Raw genomic sequence first — 20,276 nt, forward strand, 5'->3', positions numbered from 1 at the left:
AACAGACAAACAGAAGGCCAAATTATGAGTGAAACTCCCATTCACAATTGCTACAAAGAGAATAAAATACCTAGGAATACAGCTAACAAAGGATGTGAAGGACCTCTTCAAGGAGAACTACAAACCACTGCTCAAGGAAATAAGAGAGGACACAAACAGATGGAGAAACATTCCATGCTCATGGTTAAGAAGAATCAATATCATGAAAATGGCCATACTGCTCAAAGTAATTTGTAGATTCAATGCTATTCCCATCAAACTACCATTGACCTTCACAGAACTGGAAAAAAAACACCTTAAACTTCATATGGAACCAAAAAAGAGCCCACATAGCTAAGACAATCCTAAGCAAAAAGAACAAAGCTGGAGACATCACGCTACCTGACTTCAAACTATACTATAAGGCTACAGTAATCAAAACAGCATGGTACTGGTACCAAAACAGAGATATAGACCAATGGAACAATACTGAGCCTTGGAAGTAACACCACACATCTATAACCGTCTGATCTTTGACAAACTAGACAAAACCAAGCAATGGGGAAAGGATTCCCAGTTTAATAAATGATTTTGGGAAAACTGGCTAGCCATGTGCAGAAAGCTGAAACTGGATCCCTTCCTTACACCTTATGCAAAAATTAATTCCAGATGGATTAAAGATTTAAACATAAGACCTAACACCATAAAAACCCTAAAAGAGGCTGGGCGCTGTGGCTCACGCCTGTAATCCTAGCACTTTGGGAGGCCGAGGTGGGTGGATCATGTGAGGTCAGGAGTTCAAGACCAGCCTGGCCATCATGGTCTTCACCATTAAGATGGTGAAACCCCATCTTAAAAAAAAAAAAACCCTAGAAGAAAACCTAGGCGATACCATTCAGGACATAGGCATAGGCAAGAACTTCATGACTAAAACATCAAAAGCAATGGCAACAAAAGCCAAAATTGACAAATGGTATCTAATTAAACTTAAGAGCATCTGCACAGCAAAAGAAACAATCGTTAGAGTGAACTGGGAACCAACAGAATGGGAAGAAATTTTTGCAATCTACCCATGTGACAAAGGGCTAATATCCAGAATCTACAAAGAACTGAAACAAAAAACCAACCCCATCAAAAAGTGAGCAATAGATATGAATAGACACTTTTCAAAAGAAGACATTTATGTGTCCAACCAACATAGGAAAAAATGCTCATTATCACTGGTCATTAGAGAAATGCAAGTCAAAATCACATTGAGATACTATCTCATGCTAGTTAGAGTGATGATAATTAAAAAATCTGGACAACAGATGCTGGAGAGGATGTGGAAAAATAGGAATGCTTTTGCACTGTTGGTGGGAGTGTAAATTAGTTCAACCATTGTGGAAGTCAGTGTGGCGATTCCTCAAAGATCTAGAAATAGAAATACCATTTGACCCAGCAATCCCATTACTGGGTATATATATCCAGAGGATTATAAATCGATCTATTATAAAGACACATGCACACAGATATGTTCATTGAGGCACTGTTTACAATAGCAAAGACTTGGAACCAACCCAAATGCCTATCAAAAATAGACTGGATAAAGAAAATGTGGCATATATACACCATGGAATACTATGCAGCTATAAAAAAGGATGAGTTCATGTCCTTTGCAGGGACATGGATGAATCTGGGTAACATCATTCTCAGCCAACTGACACAAGAACAGAAAACCAAACACTGCATGTTCTCACTCATAAGTGGGTGTTGAACAATGAGAACCCATGGACACAGGGAGGGGAACATCATACACTGGGGTCTATTGAGGGTTGGGGGACTAGGGCAGGGATAGCAGGGGGTGGGGAGATTGGGGAGGGATAACATTAGGAGAAATACCTAATGTAGGTGATGGGGGGATGGAGGCAGCAAACCACCGTGGCATGTGTATACCTAGGTAACAATCCTGTAAGATCTACACATGTACCCCAGAACTTAAAAGAAGGAAAAAAACCTAGGCTCTGTGGTTTATGGATGCAGTGTTCTATAAATGTTTAATTGATTTTTCTCTATTGTCTGTTTCCTATGTCATTGACTTAATGCTTTTTCTGTTCTTCCTTCTACTTTAGATTTAATTTACTTTTCTTTTTCCAGCTTCTTAAGGTGGAAGCTTTCAATTACTGATTTTTAAGTCTTTACTGCTTTCTAAAGTAGTGGTGTACATCTCTCTGTAAGCATTGTTTTAAGTGTATCTCACAAATTTTAATGTATTATGTTTTCCTTGTCATTTTAGTGAAAATGTTTTTTCTGTTTCCCTGTGATTACTTCTGACCTAGGGGTTATTTAGAAGTGTGTTGTTTAGTTTCCAAATATTTGGGGATTTTCCATTATCTTCTTGGTACTGATTTCTAATTTAACTCCATGGTGGTTATAGAATATGCTCTGTATGATTTTAATTGTTTTATAAACTCGAAACTTTTGGGAACCTGAGGTTATTTGATGGCAATGTTAGGGAATTAATTATCCTCTGAGTCAATTTTCCTTCCTCTTTCAGGTGAGAGATCAAGCCCAGCGCTGTTCACGGGTTCTCCTGGATATTGAGGCTGGTGCTCCCGTTCTCCTGATCCCAGAGAGTTCTAGGTCAAATAATCTGATTGTAGCAAATTTGGGGAAGTTGAAAGTGAAAAATAAGTTTATCTTTGCTGGTTTTCCTGGCACCTTTTCCTTACATAATAAGGTAAGCAGTCAGTATCCATTTCCTTTTCAGTTCAACTAGTATTTGATCACTAATTGAAAAATTTGTATGCTGTGTAAGATGATCCATAATTGCTATTACTTTTATAGGGTATGTGGCTTGAAGAATTTTTTTTTTTTACATTTTATTGACATTTCAATTAACCTTATGAATTGAGGTAGTGTAAATTATAACTGTTAGTAACTGCAGGTAGTAACTTGTTTTAGCAAACAAACTAGTGGAACCAACCTTCCATTACTTTCCTTATATAAAAGCATTTCTTCTATAATATCAACTTTTTAGACTGTGACTTTTTTCAGAGGACGTGATTGGCCCATGTTTACTTGAAGCCATCTAAAAATGTCTTGATAATAACATCTTATATAGTATATTGCTTTATAGTTTTAAACTGTGACACCTTCTTATTTCAACTTTTATTTTAGACACAGGTGTACATGTGCAGGTTTGTTAGATGGGTATACTGTACCCAGGTGGTGAGCAGAGTACCCAACAGGTAGTTTTCTGACCCATTTCCCTTATCCCCCGCACCGTGCTCTAGTAGTTTATATTAAACAAGTAAATGTGTTTCCCTGAGTTTTATGAGCCACCATAGCAAATTATAGAACCTCAGGAGGGCATCTATTGTTCCCATATTTATGTCTATGAATACTCAATGTTTAGCTTCCACTTCAAAGTGAGAACATGTGGTATTTGCTTTTCTGTTCCTGCATTAATTTGCTTAGGATTATGGCTTCCAGTTCCATCAGTTTCTGCAAAGGACATGATTTCATTCTTTTTTATGGCCGTGACTTATTTTATTTCTTATAACAGTGTTGAAGGTAATTAGGATGAGAACTGTTATTTGTGTTTTACATTAGGGAAAACTAGGATTCTTTAAGAATAAACAATAAAAAGGGAAACACCTAATAATTCACAGACTCTTAAAGCTGAGAGTACCTTTTAGATGGTCTGATTAGTCCTCCTTCATCCCCCGTTTTGCATTTGAGGAGACCAAGTGACATTTCTGGACCTAGAGATGTGGCCTTATCATTCCTGGTGTATGTTTTCATCATTTCTTGTTGGTTTCCATGGCAGCTTTTCAGTCTGTTTGCTTATTCCTTGCAAACTCATTTTAGTGTGTCAGAAAAGCACTTACTAAAATTCCCAGCTATTTATGCCTATTTTTAGTATAGTAGCTAATAACATAGGGAGAGAGATGGCCTTGAGATATAGATAAGATTTGATTGTAAGATCTTAAAACTGCCAAAAATAGCAATACATAGCTGCCATTTGCTGAAGGCTCATTATCTATCAGCCAGTGCTATGCTCTTTACATGTAAAAGGAAACAACTCCCAATGCTTCTGACTCCAAATGTGTTGGGTTTTACCCCATACCTACCATTTTCCATATCTGCAGATACCAACTGGGTGTCCTATAATTTAATTATGACACTAACCACCTGGAGTTATGCTAAGACTGCCCTTCACTTCAGACGACAGTCGCAAGTCCAGGTCTCCTGTACATCTGACGGACTAGCTATAAACTCGGGGTTTCCACAGTGCCCTCCTGAGGTTCAATAATTTGCTATAGTGGCTCATAGAACTCAGGGGAACACATTTACTGATTTAGTATAAAGGCTGTAATAAAGGACACAGCCAGCTAAGAGGTGCATAGGGTAAGGTCCAGAGGTGTCCCAAACACAGGAGCTTCTGTGCCTCCTGAACTGTGGATGTGTTCACCAACCTGGTAGCTCTCTGGACCCAATTGTTTAGGCTTTTAATGGAGCTTCCATTATATGGATATAATTAATTGAATCATTGGCCATTTGTGATTAGACTCAGTCTCTAGCCCCACTGCTCTCCCTGGAGGTCTGGGCACTGAAACTGAAAGTTCCACTGTCTAATCACATGGTTGCCTATACTTCTGGCAACTCCCATTCTAAAGCTATTTAGGGGCTTTTAGCCACCGGTTATCTAATTAACATACACAAGGACATTTTATCACTTTGGAGATTCCAAGGGTCTTAGGAATCTCTTGTGTCAGGAACTAAGACCAAATACAGTCATGGTCCCTTAGCTACAGGGAGATCCTTGGGAGAATACATCCTTAGGTGATTTCCTTTCTCTGTGATCATTGCAGAGTGTCCTTACACAAACCTAATGGCTTAACCTACTACACACCTAGGCTCTGTTGTATAGCCTGTTGCTCCTGGGCTACAAACGTGTACAGCACAATACTGTGCTGAATGCTGTAGGCAGTTGTAACACCATGGTAAGGTATTCATGTATCTGAACATATCTAAACATAGAAAAGGTAAAATAAAAATACTGCATTATAATCTTATGGGACCATCATAGTATATATGTGGTCTGTAGTTGACTGGAATGGCATTATATGGTGCATAACTGTATTTGTTTGAGATTAAGTCTACTTTGAGGCCACATTAAAATTTTTAGGAGGAAATCAATTCTAGCCAGAATGTGTGACCAAGTTCACCAGGACCATGTTTGTTTCTCTGTCCTTCCTAAAAAGGTAATGGACTGAATATCTTTATCAGATACATCTATATATGGATTTACCAGCAGACCCTGAAGTTAGCCTTGGCAGAAGAATTGCCAAAATACTTCAAGAAATTTTTGCAAAAGGTTCCTATTTTTTAAGCCAAATAATAGCACAGAGTTTGTAGCATTTTAATGAAAAAAATTTTCCCTGTATTTGTTTTTGAGGATTTGATTTTACGTGGCAGTGCATACAAGGACCGCGTTTTCTTCAAGGTATAATGTGTTTTTTTTTGCAACCTGACTATTCTGAAAAACCTTATGGGATTCAGCAGTCAATTCACATTCACATGCTTAAAAAAGAAAATTAAAACTAACCCTTTAAAATATCTCATTACTTGAGAAAGCCTGCTTATTAACTTTTTTTTTTAAGTGTTTGAATTACTTTCCTACTATGTAGAGAAGTTCTTCTTAAGGCCCATTAAAAAAAATTTCTTTTTTTTAGCCCTCAGTAGTACTTTCTTGGTGATCTTGCTTTATATCCTTAAATCTTAGAAAAACTATCTTATTAGGTACCAGTGATTGTTCTGTAGAATTCCATAAGGGCCGTTTGGAGTGAGTTGCTTGTTCAAGTATTTATAATCAGATGAACACATCTGTGAGGTTTACCTCCTCATGCATACAGTTAAATGTAATTGATTACAATTTGTATGAAATGAATAATTACCTTTTCCACCATCCATCATTTTGTATTTACATTTGCCCTTTAATACATTTGCATGTGTGAGGTTTGTCTAATATGCATTCCAGTGGTTAAAGAACAGGAAATCATCCTGAAATCAAAGCTTGCAGCGGGGTTATTTGCCCTTGAGTTCCATGACTCCTGTGTGTTTGGAATTGTTTTACATAAATCCATGTCTTAATGAGTACAAGATTGAGTTTTTTTGCATATGCTTTTATTTCATTCTTCTCAACCATAGCTTATGCTTAAACCACAATTTCTAAGTCAAAGTCTTTCAAAAGCTTTGAGTTAATCTCCTCAAGCCATTGATTTATTTAATCCAACTGCAGAGAGGATGTAGAGATGAATCAAATGAAAGGGCAACAAACATTTTACAGAGTTTAAATAAACTAAGTGAGAAGGAAAGGTTTTAATGTTGAAATACTTAAATAATGACATTTACCTGGTAATCTGCCTTGCAAAAAAAAAAATTGCAGAAAGCAAGAAGTAGTTTCTTTTACTTGTAATTACTACTCGAGAGAACTGTGAAAGGAAGCACTATTTTCGTATTCTTTTCCAAAGCTGAGAGGAGTAAACATATAAGGTAGGCCTAGAGGGAGAACCATCCTTCCTCTCCTCCCACATACAGATGAGAATGGCGAGATGGGAACAGTGATGCCACGGAAGTTCTGCAGATATGTAGCTCTGAGGACTCCATGAAGAAGCCCTGGGAAGCCTAAAAGTCAATTATTGAATCTTTCTGGTGAAATAGATTTTCCTCTCTTAGAAATTAAGGTACTCAGTACCTGAATGAAGGTACTGAGTGTGTAAGAAAAGAGTAGTATTTTCAGCAGAATTACAGAATCTATTTTATTCTCTGTTAGCCCTTCTTAGTTTTCATGCCCTTGAGTAGAAACATTATAGGAATGGCTGACTTCTTTTGTTTTTCATTTTGTTTTCATTTCCACAGTTACTTAGAGTGATGGGAAATGTAAACCCATGAGGGGAGACATCTACAAAGTACAAACACATTCCCGTGGGCTCGTTTCGTTGGAGCCATGTTGTCATTAGATATCTTTTTTTTTTTTGCCAATCAGTTTGAGCTTTATGAGGTTGCTCAGGTTAGCCTTGAACTGATGACCTTGCCTTCGCGAGCACCATGACCTCCGGTGGGAGCCACTTTGGACCCCGTAGATATCTTTTCTTAGAACAATATGCCCCTCCCCATCTTATAGCTGAGAGACTTGCATTTGCTGCATTTGACCTTGATTAAACCACTTGAAGCAATTGGCATCTTCAGATTTGCTCTTGAGCCAAAAGAGCTTGTCTTCCTGCAAAAGTTTTCAACAAGTATTGAACTATATGTAACATCTCTGCTGATAATGTTTTGTGGCAGTAAATGTCACGATCCTGGTAGCTTCTTGTATATGGGATCTGGGAGGCTCAGGAAAGTGCAAGGATTACAGAGTCTTAGAAGACCCCAGGAACTGGGATAGGACTTCAGAGATATTAAAGACAGAGTCCTACCACCAGTGCTTCCCGCTTTCCATTTCCTGTATTCTAGTTTTATTTTATTTCTTTCCAGGAATCTGTGCCTTCAGCTCCCCCAACGGGTACTCCCAAACACAGTCTGAGGAAAACAACGAGCTCAGAGGAGCCCAAGGGAACCCATTCCCAGGGGCAGTTCACAATGCCTCTTGCTGGAATGAGCCTGGGCAGCCTGAAGAGTGAGTTTGTGCCCAGTACCTCCACCAAGCAGCAAGGGCCACCACAACCCGCACTGTCTGTGGGCCAAGCGTCTAGTAGTCCAGGTAAAAGAGGAGAAAAGCCGCATTATGCTGAAGGTGGGGAAATTGACAGGATTGTTCAGGAACCTGAGCAGGGCGGGCATTGTGTTCAAGCAGATGTTAATGAAGAGATAGCATTTCTTTAACGATGATTAGATTTTGATTTTGTTTTAGAAGGTTTAAGAGTTTTAAGTATAGATTTATCATTGGATGACTTCTACAGTAGGGTTAAATTAGCAAGATACAGTGTAATTAAAGAGATTTTTAGATCGTCTATTAGGACTTTTTTCTTACAGCTGAAAATAGTAGAAAGAGTCCTGCATCCTTGCAAGCCACCACCCAGTCACTATCCTGGCAAGCCACTAATTCTAAAAAACATAAAAGAACACATTAAAAAATATTAGCATAAATCAGGCAACAACAGAAATGCTGTAGCACAGTTTTTAAAAGACATGAACCATCTGGTCATTGGCGTTCTCGCCAACATAAGAATTAGTGGGCGAAAGATATGAATAGACACTTTCCAAAGGAAGACATATATGTGGCCAACCAACATATGAAAAAATGCTCATCATCACTGGTCATTAGAGAAATGCAAATCAAAATCACATTGAGATACCATCTCATGCCAGATAGAAGGCAATCATTAAAAAATCTGGAGACAGGAGATGCTGGAGAGGATGTGGAGAAATAGGAACGCTTTACACTATTGTTGGGAGAATGTAAATTAGTTCAACCATTGTGGAAGACAGTGTGGTGATTCCTCAGGTACCTAGAAATAGAAATACCATTTGACCCAGCAATCCCATTACTGGGTATATACCCAAAGGATTATAAATTGATCTATTATAAAGACACATGCACACAGATAGGTTCATTGAGGCACTGTTTACAATAGCAAAGACTTGGAACCAATCCAGATGCCCATCAAAAATAGACTGGATAAAGAAAATATGGCACATATACACCATGGAATACTATGCAGCCATAAAAAGGATGAGTTAATGTCCTTTGCAGGGACATGGATGAATCTGGATAACCATCATTCTCAGCAAACTGACACGAGAACAGAAAACCAAACACTGCATGTTCTCACTCATAAGTAGGTGTTGAACAATGAGAACACATGGACACAGGGAGGGGAACATCACACACTGGGGTCTTTTGGGGGTTGGGGACTAGAGCAGGGATAGCAGGGGGTGGGGAGATTGGGGAGGGATAACATTAGGAGAAATACCTAATGTAGGTGATGGGGGGATGGAGGCAGCAAACCACTATGGCATGTGTATTTCCCTGTATAACAGTCCTGCAAGAGCTGCACATGTACCCCAGAACTTAAAGTAAAATAAAAAATTAAAAAAAAAAAAGATTTAGTAATTCCAAATGAGAGCACTATTTTGAAGGCTTTTTTGGTTTTATGTATTTTTTCTCCCTTTGAGGCAGCATCTCACACTGTCTCCCAGGCTAGAGTGCAGTGTTGAGATCATGGCTCACTGCAGCATTGACCTCCTGAGCTCAAGTGATCCTCCCACCTCAGCTTCCTGAGTAGCTGGAACTACAGGCACACGCCATCATACCCAGCTAATTTTTTTTTTTTTTTTTTTTTTTTGTAGAGATGGGGTTTCACCAGGTTGCCCAGGTTGGGTCTTAAACTCCTGAGCTCACGTGATCCTCCTGCCTTGTTTTCCCAAAGTGCTGGGGTTACAGGCGTGAGCCCTTATGCCCAGCCTCTTTTCTATTGTTAAATGTATTCTGGATGAGTGAGGCACTGAATAAGTGGGAGCTGCTTTGAGCTGCTAGAAACGGAGGCAGAATATGATGAATTGCAAAAATCAGTCCAGTGTGATAGGACTTTGCAAGATTCAGGGCACTAGCTGCTGAGTGTCTTGTTACATAGATCTGAGAATTTGTTAACTCTCTCTGGTGCCTTATAGTGCTAGAGGTGACAGGAAAGTGGTTTTAATTATGTTGATCCTGCAACGAGATAATTTTAATCACCTTAGTAGTAGTTGTGGAACACTTACTGTGTGTTAAACATTGTGGCACATTATTTACATTAATTATTTTGTTCCCATTACACTACTGTAGGGTTTTTTTTAAAAAATCCCCATTTCACAGATGAAGAGGTGAAGCCTTGGAGAGATTAGGTAACCTAGCTTGCCCAAGGTTATGTAGTTAGTAGTGGAAGAGTTGGACTATGAATTTCGGCAGTCTGACTCCAGAACCGAATTGTAACCCAACATGATGCTGCCTGCCAGTGTGTCTCCATGCACAGATAGAGCACAGAGGGCTGCCTGAGGACTCAGCTCATGGCACCCGCCGTCACTGATGTTATGACATCTGTGATGACTAAGAATAAGGCCAGTCTTAATCTGTAGAGGTAGATGCCTTTAAGAAGTGATTTGGGATGTTTTATAGAAAGACGGTCTCTTTTTTAACAGTATTTCTCCTACTGGTTTGCTATTGTTTCTGAAATTTCACTATTCATGATACAGTGCCTTGGATTAAGACAGTGGTTTTCACGCTGTTTCCATATAATCCTAGGATTCCATAATAGTACCCTAGGGCAGTAGTCCCCAACCTTTTTGGCAGGGACTGGTTTCATGGAAGACAGTTTTTCCATGGACGGGACTGGGGATGGTTTCAGGATTAAACTGTTCCACTTCAGATCATCAGGCATTAAATTCTCATAAGGAGCACACAACCTAGATCCCTCGCATACGGAGTTCCCAATAAGGTTTGCACCCCTATGAGAATCTAATCCCACCACTGATCTAACAAGGGGCAGAGCTCAGGTGGTAATTCTCACTCACCTGCCTCTCACCTTCTGCTGTGAGTACCTGTCGGTGCCTGGGGGTTTGGGACCCCTGCCCTAGGGAATCTCCGAAGCCTGCTTCATTCCCATTCCTTATCCCCTTCTACCGGATCAGCTCTACTTTTAACTATTTCATGTATTTATCAATATAATTAACAAATCAAAAACTCATGTATTCCGTGCCCACTTAATGCCAGGTATTATATTTTGTTCCCTAGTATATTAACATTCTGTTAGACATGGCTCCTCCTACAATGCTACTTATAGACTAATGAAAAAGACATTGAACAGTTAAATATTGATAGATTATAATACGTGTTATGGGAAAGACAGGAGAGAAGACAGAATTTAGATTAGATGGGAGGGCCACTCCACTTGTAAGGCTATTCAGGCAGCAAAGAGCTTGGCATTTTGGGGGAAACAGGACAAGTAAGCCTTTGTTTTAGTAAGCCTGAGGCTGACTAATCCTGGGGCTTAGTGAGCAGGAGAGAGAATGGCTTGAAATGAGGTTGGGAAAGAAGGCAGTGGGCTTGCATAGGGCCTTGTAGGGATTTAGGGGAGATTTACAGAAATATATTTTGTTTTGTTGTTTTTCTTTTTGGGATGGAGCCTTACTCTGCCACCAGGTATTTTGTGGGCTGGAGTACAGTGGCACGATCTTCACTCACTGCAACCTCCACTTCCTGGGTTCAAGCCATCTCCTGCCTCAGCCTCCCAAGTAGCTGGGATTCAGGTGCCTACTACCATGCCTGGCTAATTTTTATATGTTTAGTAGAGACAGGGTTTCACCATGTTGGCCAGGCTGGTCTTGAACTCCTGACCTCAGGTAATCCACCAGCCTCGACCTCCCAAAGTGCTGAGATTACAGGCGTGAGCTACCATGCCAGGCTTACACAAAGAATTTTGGATTAAACATAGCTTACCAGTAAGTGTATAAAAGAAGTGAATGTTATGGACTGTTTATTTTTTTAAGGATTACTCAGGTATTTTGTGGGGAGAGTGGTTTTGTGAGGGCTAGAATGGAATTATGTAGGTCTAATGGAGGAGAGTTCTTTTTGGTCTAGGCAAGAATGAAGGTGGTTTGGATCTGGTCAGTGGAAATGGAAGTGGTTACATGTGGCAGTATTTGTGTGAAAAAAAATTTTACTGCTGGGAAAAGTTTGTAAACCTTTAGGTAGCATTGTCTCTAGGGAGGGATTGCATATGGAGTCAAATTTAGTCATCCAGCCCCCGTTATTGTCACAGCATAGACATGAGACACTGAAGAACTGTGACACCGTCTGTGCTTGGAGAGGAAGGCAGGGGGGCAGGGTGTGTCGTGCACATGGAGCTTAGCATAAGGCGCTCTTGCTGCCATAGTGGAGACACTGTGGTGTCCTGGATAGCCAGTTTTCTGCGTAGTGGACAGTAGGGGAAGCAGGCAGCTGTAAACATTGTGAAAGCCACAATGAGCTTTGCATTAAAAAAATTTTTTTTTTATTATACTTTAAGTTCTGGGGTACATGTGCAGAATGTGCAGGTTTGTTACATAGGTATACAACACGTGCCATGGTGATTTGTTGCATCCATCACTCTGTCATCTACATTAGGTATTTCTCCTAATGCTATCTTTGCATTTTTAATTTTGCTTGGGGCAAGCCCTTTTTGGGTCCCATTTTCTTCATTACCTCTCTTTCCTTGGGTCTTTGTAGAAGACCATGTCTGCCTGCTGGATTGCATTGTCGTGGATCTCCAGGACATGGACATCTTTGCTGCAGAGAGACATCCAAGAGAATACTCCAGGGCACCAGAGGACAATAGTGGAGACCTCATCTTCCCTTCCTATTTTGTGCGACAGACAGGAGGAAGCTTCTTAACCGAGCCTTGTAGGCTGAAATTGCAGGTGGAAAGGAATTTGGATAAGTGAGTTGTTTTGTTTTGTTTTGAGATGAAGTCTCGCTTGGTCACCCAGGCAGGCTGGAGTGCAGAGACACAATCTTGGCTCACTGTAACCTCCACCTCCTAGGTTTAAGTGATTCTCCTCAGCCTCAGCCTCCCAAGTAGCTGGGATTATAGGAACATGCCACCATGCCCAGCTAATTTTTGTGTTTTTAGTAGAGATGGGGTTTCACCATGTTGTGGTCTCGAACTCCTGACCTCAGGTGTTCTGCCTGCCTCGGCCTCCCAAAGTGCTGGGATTACAAGTGTGAGCCACTGTGCCTGGCCAGTGTTTTATATCTGAATAATTGTCTATGATAAGTAGAATCTTAACTTGGAAATCAGTGCCATTAAGGTAAGTTTGGAAGAACTAGTTATTTGCTTATTTCTTCATCTAACAAATGTTTATTGAGTACCTACTATGTGCTGAACATGAGGGCTACTATGATGAAAGAGAAAACTAATTACTTTGAAGGAACTTACGTTTTGTTGAGGGATACAGGAAGTTAAATACATGATTCTAATTTAGAGTTTGATTTGATATGATAAACTGTGTTGTAAGATTACAGCAAGCGCCTTGGGGCCAGGCATGGTGGCTCATGCCTGTAATCCCAGCACTTTGGGAGGCCAAGGCAGATGGATCACCAGGTCAGGAGTTCAAGACCAGCCTGGGCAACATGGTGAAAACCTGTCTTTACTAAGAATACAAAAATATTAGATGGGCGTGGTCGTGGGCACCTATAATCCCAGCTACAGAGAATTGCTTGAACCTGGGAGGTGGAGGTTGCAGTGAGCTAGGATTGCACCACTGCACTCCAGCCTGGGTGACAGTCTGTCTCAAGGAAAAAAAAAAAAAAAAACAACACGCGCCTTGGAAACAAAGAGGGAAGTAAATTTAGCATGGATTGGGTGGTGATAGGAGGGTAGTGATTACAGGCAGCATATCCTGGAAGAGCTATACATTTGAATTATGTGTTCCAAATAGATTAGATTATGGACCTGCTATTGCTGTTTACCGTGGAACTCCATTTAATCAGTATAAATATTTGGGTGCAGAGTTTCCCATTTCACTCCATTAAATAACGGAAAGTACTCCATAAAGACCGATGAACTGACCCTAGTTTACCCTGGCTGTTGGCCTTGAAACACAGGGTGCTTGTTTCTGAAATCCAGAGCGTGACTTCAGTTGTCGTTAGTTCCATATCTGGCTGAGAAACTTCTTGAAAATGAACATTCCCAGACCTACCTGGGACCAAAAGAATGTGACTCTCTGGACTGACACTCAGGTGTCCATTTAACAGGGCCCTTTGAGGGGACTTCTGCTTCCTTGGCCATGTAGGTGAAGTGGGATCCACTGATTACAGTGTACTGTATCTGTCAGTTGGGTGCATCGATTTTGGAGAAAGCAGCAACGTTTTGTATCTCTACTCCAGGGAAGAGTGAGATATGGCTGTATAGAGATTTCCATTTGTAGCATTTTAAAAACCAGTTTTGGCTGGGCACGGTGGCTCATGCCTGTAATCTCAGCACTTTGGGAGGCCAAGGTGGGTGGATCATAAGGTCAGAAATTTGAGACCAGCCTGGCCAACATGGTGAAACCCCCATCTCTGTTAAAAAACAAAAACAAAAATTAGCTGGGCATGGTGGCACGTGTCTGTAATCTCAGCTACTTGGGAAGCTGAGACAGGAAAATCGCTTGAACCTGGGAGGTAGAGGTGGCAGTGAGCCGAGATTGTACCACTGCACTCCAGCCTGGGTGACAGGGCAAGACTCCATCTCAAAAAAAAAAAAAAAGAAAAAGAAAGAAAAACAGCTTTATTATTTGTATAGAGCATGATTGATTTGAACGTCTTGTTGGCCACTCCCTTCACAGTTCTTGGTTTGGGCAAGTCATTTAATGTCACTTTTTTAGTTTCTCTCTGGATTAATGATACAACTTAGCTGTTCTCACTGGGATGTTTGTGTTTCACTCTTACGTGTTATGCAAGTGCTCCCTGGCTGGCGTTCAGTTATGGTTGGCATGGGCTATATTTGGTTTTACTGGCTAAGCAGTCTTAAGAAGAGCTTCATTATTTAGAAATTGAACACTTTGTTTTATTTTCAAGCAATGCTTCCCAAAAATAAATAAATAAAGAAAAAATGCTTTGCTACTCAGCTTATCTAAAGTTTCCCCACTCCCATCAGTGACTACATGCAGATAATTATACTCTGTTAGGCCTGTTAGAAGGTGATGCTGGACGCAGGGTGTCCTGTCAGGCTCTCACACCACACAGACAGGAACCTGAGATGGCACTTGGTCAGCCGCCTTCGTTTTTCTTTATTGTTGCATCATTGGTCTTTTAAAACTCTGTTGTATGTAGGCTTTTCTCTACTGACAGAATAATTTTTTATATACCTCTGCCATTTCAAACACTAGCCCTCTGTATCCTCAGAGCATGGTGTCTGTAGGATTCATGATGCCCAGTTCACCCATGGGCGGTTAAAGAAAGCTTTTTAGTGTTGAGATGCAATACAGATGTGTACCCTTCCCCTCATCTTCTACTTTACATCTGCCCTTCCCAGCTGAGATGACAAACCTATTCAGAGTTTATACGAATGTCCCATCTGGACTCAGTATGAAACATTGGTGTCTGCCTTTAGTTACCACTAAATCCAAAGAGTTAAATAAAGATCTTGGCATCTTTTCTTTATTGCTTTCCCAACTGTAATATTTAAGCTCTTTCTGAGTCTCATGAGGTTTTCCTTATTAATAGATTAGTTAGTTAGTTCTTATTAGGTTTAAGGATGTCCCTCCTCCCTTCCTTCCTTTCCTTTACCTTCCTTCCCTTCCCCTCCTCCCTCTCTCTCTCCCCCTCCCTACCTCCCTACCTTCCTACCTGCCTACCTGCCTACAAGGTCTCACTCTGTCACACAGGCTGGAATACAGTGGCATGATCACAGCTTACTGCACCCTTGACTTCCCAGGCTCAAGTGAACCCCCAACCTTAGTCTCCCGAGTAGCTGGGACCACAGGTGCACACCACCATACCCAGCTAATTTTTGTAGTTTTTGAAGAGTTGGGGTTTCACTATGTTGCCCAGGCTGGTCTTGAAGTCCTGGGCTCAAGTGATCTTCCCACCTTGGCCTCCCAAAGTGCTGGGGTTATAGGTGTGAGCCACCACACCTGGCCTGGTTTGAGGATTTTCTAAATGTAAATTTTTTGGGAAAAGGGGCTTTTTATAGTTGAAGCATGGCAGTCATAGTAACTTGCTTCATTTGGAGCTACATAAAATTTTTGTCATTGGAAGCAGGAATTACCTACTCGATAATGTAGGTGAGTACGCTTTATCCCCTATTTTGGTGTGAGGTATGTCAGCGTTAAGTTACTGACTTGTTTGTGTAAGTGATCTTTTTTCTTTTTTATAGAGAAATAAGTCATACTGTGCCAGACATATCTATCCATGGCAATCTCTCCTCAGTCCACTGCTCTCTGGATCTATGTAAATACAAGCTGATTCGTGGCTTGTTAGAGAACAACCTGGGAGAACCCATAGAAGAATTTATGCGGCCTTATGATTTACAAGATCCAAGAATTCATGTGAGTGAGTTCTTCTGTAACTCTTGTAGTCTCAGCTGATGGTCACTCTGTGTATATGTTCCTCAGATTCACTTGGAGAAAGAAGGCGGAGCAACAAGCAAATTAGATTTCTTGACGTATGAACCTGTTTTTAGGTTGGCATCATCAACCATGGATTGACAGGCATTTTCCTTTTGTAGACTGTTCTGAGTGGAGAAGTGTACACTTGCATGTGCTTCCTCATTGATATGGTGAATGTAAGTCTGGAGCTTAAAGATCCCAAAAGAAAAGAAGGTGCTGGGTCCCTAGCCAGGTATGGCTTTAATTATATAATTTGACTGTTAGTAACAGTATCCAAATGATACATGTATTTTGCATTGACATGGAGCAGAGGTTGCAGAGTGGTGGCCCGCAGGTGGAGTGTTGTCTGCGTTGTCTTTTGGTTGGTCTACACAGTGCTTTTGAAAAGTTTAGATTCATTGCTCTATCAGTCAGCGTAGGTTAGGTTACGCTGTAGTAACAGACCGCCCTAGAGTATCAGTGACTTCAAACAGTGAGGATCTTTTTCTCCCTCATACTGTGTGACCATTGTGGGTCTCAGGCTGCTCTGCTTGTTATAGTCACTTAGGGTAACAGAGCAGCCAGTGTTGATGGGCTAGAGAGAAAAACAAGGTCTGGAATGGTCTCAAATGGCAATTAAGTGCTCTGGCAGACCTTGTACTGCTAAAGCGTGGTCTCACACAGTGTGATGGAGGCAGGAAGTACCGTCTTGCTGTGTGTCTGAGTCGTTTTGGGGTGGGAGATGCAGAACCGTTTGATGTACAGCACTGATGACTGCCTCACTGGCCAACATTTGAAAAATCAGGGACTGGATGCAGTGGCTGGGGCCTAGAATCCCAGCACTTTGGGAAGCCAAGGCAGGAGGATTACTTTAGGCCACGAATTCAAGACTAGCTTGGGCAACATAGTCAGAGACCCTGTCTCTACAACAAATTACAAAACTAGCTGTGCATGGTGGTGCATGCCTGTAGTCCCAGCTACTCAGGAGGCTAAGGTGAGAGGATCACTTGAACCAGGAGGTTGAGGCTGCAGTGAGCTGTAATCACACCACTGCACTCCAGCCTAGGCAACAGAGGGAAACCTGGTCTCAAAAAAAAGGTTGGGGGATTTTATATAAAAGGTTTGTATTTAGCTTCTTTTGAAAAATTGGAAGCTTTGGCAATACTAGGTCCATGTTCTCACTTGGAAGCATCTGGAAATGGAGTAGCAACTGCCCCTAGAAATGGGGCGTATGCTTACCTAGCACTTTACTTATTTCTGTCACATGCTTGGTCAGTGTAGATATATGCATTTGTGATTTACTGCTGTTGAACTTTAAAGAGTGCTTTTCACACTTAATAACCTTTTCATTTTGATTTCTAATCAGCCCTGGAAGCTGGGCATACATTACTCCTGTTTTCCAGATAGAGTTTCTGACTAGCTTAAGGTTGTATGGCTGGGAAAGTGGTTTGGTATTTGAAAACAGGACTTCAAGGCCAGTAATTCCCTGCTGAAGCACTCTATCTTCTAGTTTGTCTTCCGTTGAAAGTCTACCATGGTCTGTACTTAACTCAGCTGAGGAGAGCATTGTATACTGAAACTGTGGTGCCAGACTGGTGGTCTTGTGAGCCAGCAAAGTTTTTCTTTTTCTTTCCATTTTTTTGAGACAGAATCTCTCTCCCTCTTGCCCAGGCCAGGGTGTAGTGGTGCCATCTTGGCTCATGCAATGACTTCTACCTCCCTGGCCCACGTGATCCTCACACCTCAGCCCCCCAAGTAGCTGGGACTGCAGGCATGAGCCACCTCACTCAGCAATTTTTTTCTGATGATTGGCTATGCCTTTAGTTTTTCTTAATATGGAATAATTCTGTATGCATTGTCATAATGGTACTGAGTAACTATTAATTGCTCATTGCAGCCTTCTCTGTTATGAAAAAAAGATGGTTCCAAATGGATTTTCTGTTGGTAGATTAGTTGAATTATTCTCCGTGTGAAGAGTATTATTTGTTCCCAGTACACTGTAACAGTTTTACCTAAGCAGTTGGACAGATCCTGGAGAGTGAAACATCCAGGCAAATCAGAGGCTGACAGATGAAGGCCCGGAAGGACCCTTGGCATCCTTTGGGGATATACAGCCTTCTTAGACTTCTGATGGGTCATGGGAATGATAACAGATCAAGAATATACTTAATATGTGGTATTGTTACTTACTGTAGTTCCTATGAACACGATCATCTCTCTGGAACTGGAAAAGTAAGATCCAAGGCACAGTGAGTGGCACTAACCCCATTTTGAGCAGTCTATTAAAAAATCAACAGAAGAACTCAGAATGAAAGTTATTCTCCTTATGGGACTTAGATATATTTTTAATTTTGCTTTTGTTATCTCAAACTGACATACTTTCATAAAATGGAAGAGTTGTGTTGCACATCTTGTCTGCTTTCTTTTCTCTCTTAGATTTGACTTCAAGAAATGTAAACTGCTCTATGAAAGTTTTTCCAACCAAACCAAGTCCATTAACTTGGTTTCCCATTCCATGATGGCTTTTGACACCCGTTATGCTGGGCAGAAGACCAGCCCTGGGATGACAAATGTGTTCAGCTGTATCTTTCAGCCCGCTAAGAACAGCAGCACCAGCCAAGGATCCATTCAGATTGAACTGCATTTCAGGTAGCAGGGCAGACCTTGACTCGGCCTTTCTTTATGGAGACTTTCCCTTTTGGGTCAAGTCTTTGTTGGCTTTAGAACATCAAAGAACCAAGGAATCACTAGAAAAATAAACAGATAATGGCTTTATCAGTGCAGTGTACTACTGTATATAAACATATTATTTCTGTAATCTTGCAGTTTCATTGACTGGCCAGAAGATGTCTCTGTTGCCTTTAAAAGCAAAGTAGTTCAGAATTGAGCCTTAAAATCAGTCTCCTTGTAAGCTGTAGACTGTTTTAATTTGTAAAGTGGCTTGGAGAAGGAAGAAATTATGCTGGCTTAAGGAAAAAAGTAAAAAGACTTTTGGTCTTTACAAATTATGGAAGGGAAGGTGGGTTTGACTTGAATTACTCATTTATTCAAGTCTTGCTGCCTCACTTCTCCATGTATAAGATGTATAAGTAGTTTTTACCTTTTTGAATTAGGTTATGTTTTTCTTTCTGGTATTATGGGAGGCAGTGTTATATGTAGAAAGAACATATATTTTGGAATCAGACAGATCTGGGCTCAAAACCTTGGTCTACTACTATCTAGCTATATGTCCTCAGACAAGTTATTTAGCCTTGTTGAGTCTCAACTTCCTCTTATATAAAATAGAAAAAAAAAATCACCTATATCCTCCTCATGGGGTAGAAGTAATAATTAAAGTAATTCTGGCATATTTGGTAGTTACTATTGTTATTGCTGGTATAACATGTTATTTTATGATAATACCATTGGCTGATGTTATGGCTGAACACAGACCTTAAAACTGAAAAATTAGGCCTGATCTAAAGAAGTCTTTCAGTGAAAACCCAAAAAGGCGACCTTTCCTTCTATTAGTGCTTCATGTCATCAGACATGTTGTAAGTATAAACATTTGTGAAAAACTTTGTGGTTAAGCAAAAAGTCATCAGGATTATTCTTATATGTTTCCAGGTGTCTGACATTTCAATGTGCTGTTCAGAATTCCTCAGGGTTTAGGTTTTGTTTTGTATTGCTGTGTTTTTTGAGAGAGGTCATGATTTCTCCATATGCCTCATATGCCTTTAGGAAATCTAGGCGGAGTAGACATTTACATTTTTGTATGAACTTTAAAAGATTTGGGAGTAAGAATCCTAATTGCCTCTTATTGGGCCCTGCCCCGAGCCAGGCACTTTAGCTAAGCTCATTGTAATCCTGACAAATCTGCAAAGTGAGTGACTTCTTTCTCATTTTGCAGTTAGCAAGTTAGAAACTTGGAGAAGGGTTAGATAACTCTTCTTGGGTCACACAGCTAGTAGGTCAAGAAATCAGAACTCAAACCTGGATCTGTGCTGTTAAAGCCCATGATGTTTCTCAGTCTTTGGACCTACCAGGTTTCTCATCACTGGGCTGGTTGCAGTCATGTATAAGATGGTTGTGTTTGCAGTTCATTTGGTTGAAGATGTTTTCTTTGAACATGAGGCTAGCATCTATTTGGTCCATCTGCAGAAACGTTTCTTTTGGAGTTTATTATTATTGATCTGGCTTCCTAAACTGTCAGGTAGTTTTCTCCTTCTTATCATATTTTTAATATA

At 40.6% G+C, this 20,276-nt stretch overlaps 1 protein-coding gene across 13 annotated transcripts in view; it reads left to right on the plus strand.

Annotated features, from left to right (window-relative positions):
• Positions 1-20,276, plus strand: part of VPS13D (vacuolar protein sorting 13 homolog D) — a 315,484-nt gene that overhangs the window by 88,294 nt on the left and 206,914 nt on the right. For 9 of the 13 annotated variants that reach the window (XR_013519796.1, XR_013519795.1, XR_013519794.1 and 6 more), the window contains 7 exons: positions 2,516-2,698; positions 5,423-5,470; positions 7,501-7,726; positions 12,209-12,419; positions 15,840-16,011; positions 16,191-16,303; positions 18,487-18,699. Coding sequence is in view for 10 of the 13 variants with exons in the window: in XM_035307776.3 (XP_035163667.3) it covers positions 2,516-2,698; positions 5,423-5,470; positions 7,501-7,726; positions 12,209-12,419; positions 15,840-16,011; positions 16,191-16,303; positions 18,487-18,699 (1,166 nt within the window). In the remaining 3 variants the exon portion in view is untranslated. The remainder of the gene's footprint in view (positions 1-2,515; positions 2,699-5,422; positions 5,471-7,500; positions 7,727-12,208; positions 12,420-15,839; positions 16,012-16,190; positions 16,304-18,486; positions 18,700-20,276) is intronic. The other 4 variants (XM_002750295.7, XM_009000420.6, XM_002750296.6 and 1 more) reach the window with 1 other exon arrangement.

This window comes from Callithrix jacchus, chromosome 7, assembly GCF_049354715.1.
Source record: "Callithrix jacchus isolate 240 chromosome 7, calJac240_pri, whole genome shotgun sequence".
NCBI classification, from domain to species: domain Eukaryota; kingdom Metazoa; phylum Chordata; class Mammalia; order Primates; family Cebidae; genus Callithrix; species Callithrix jacchus.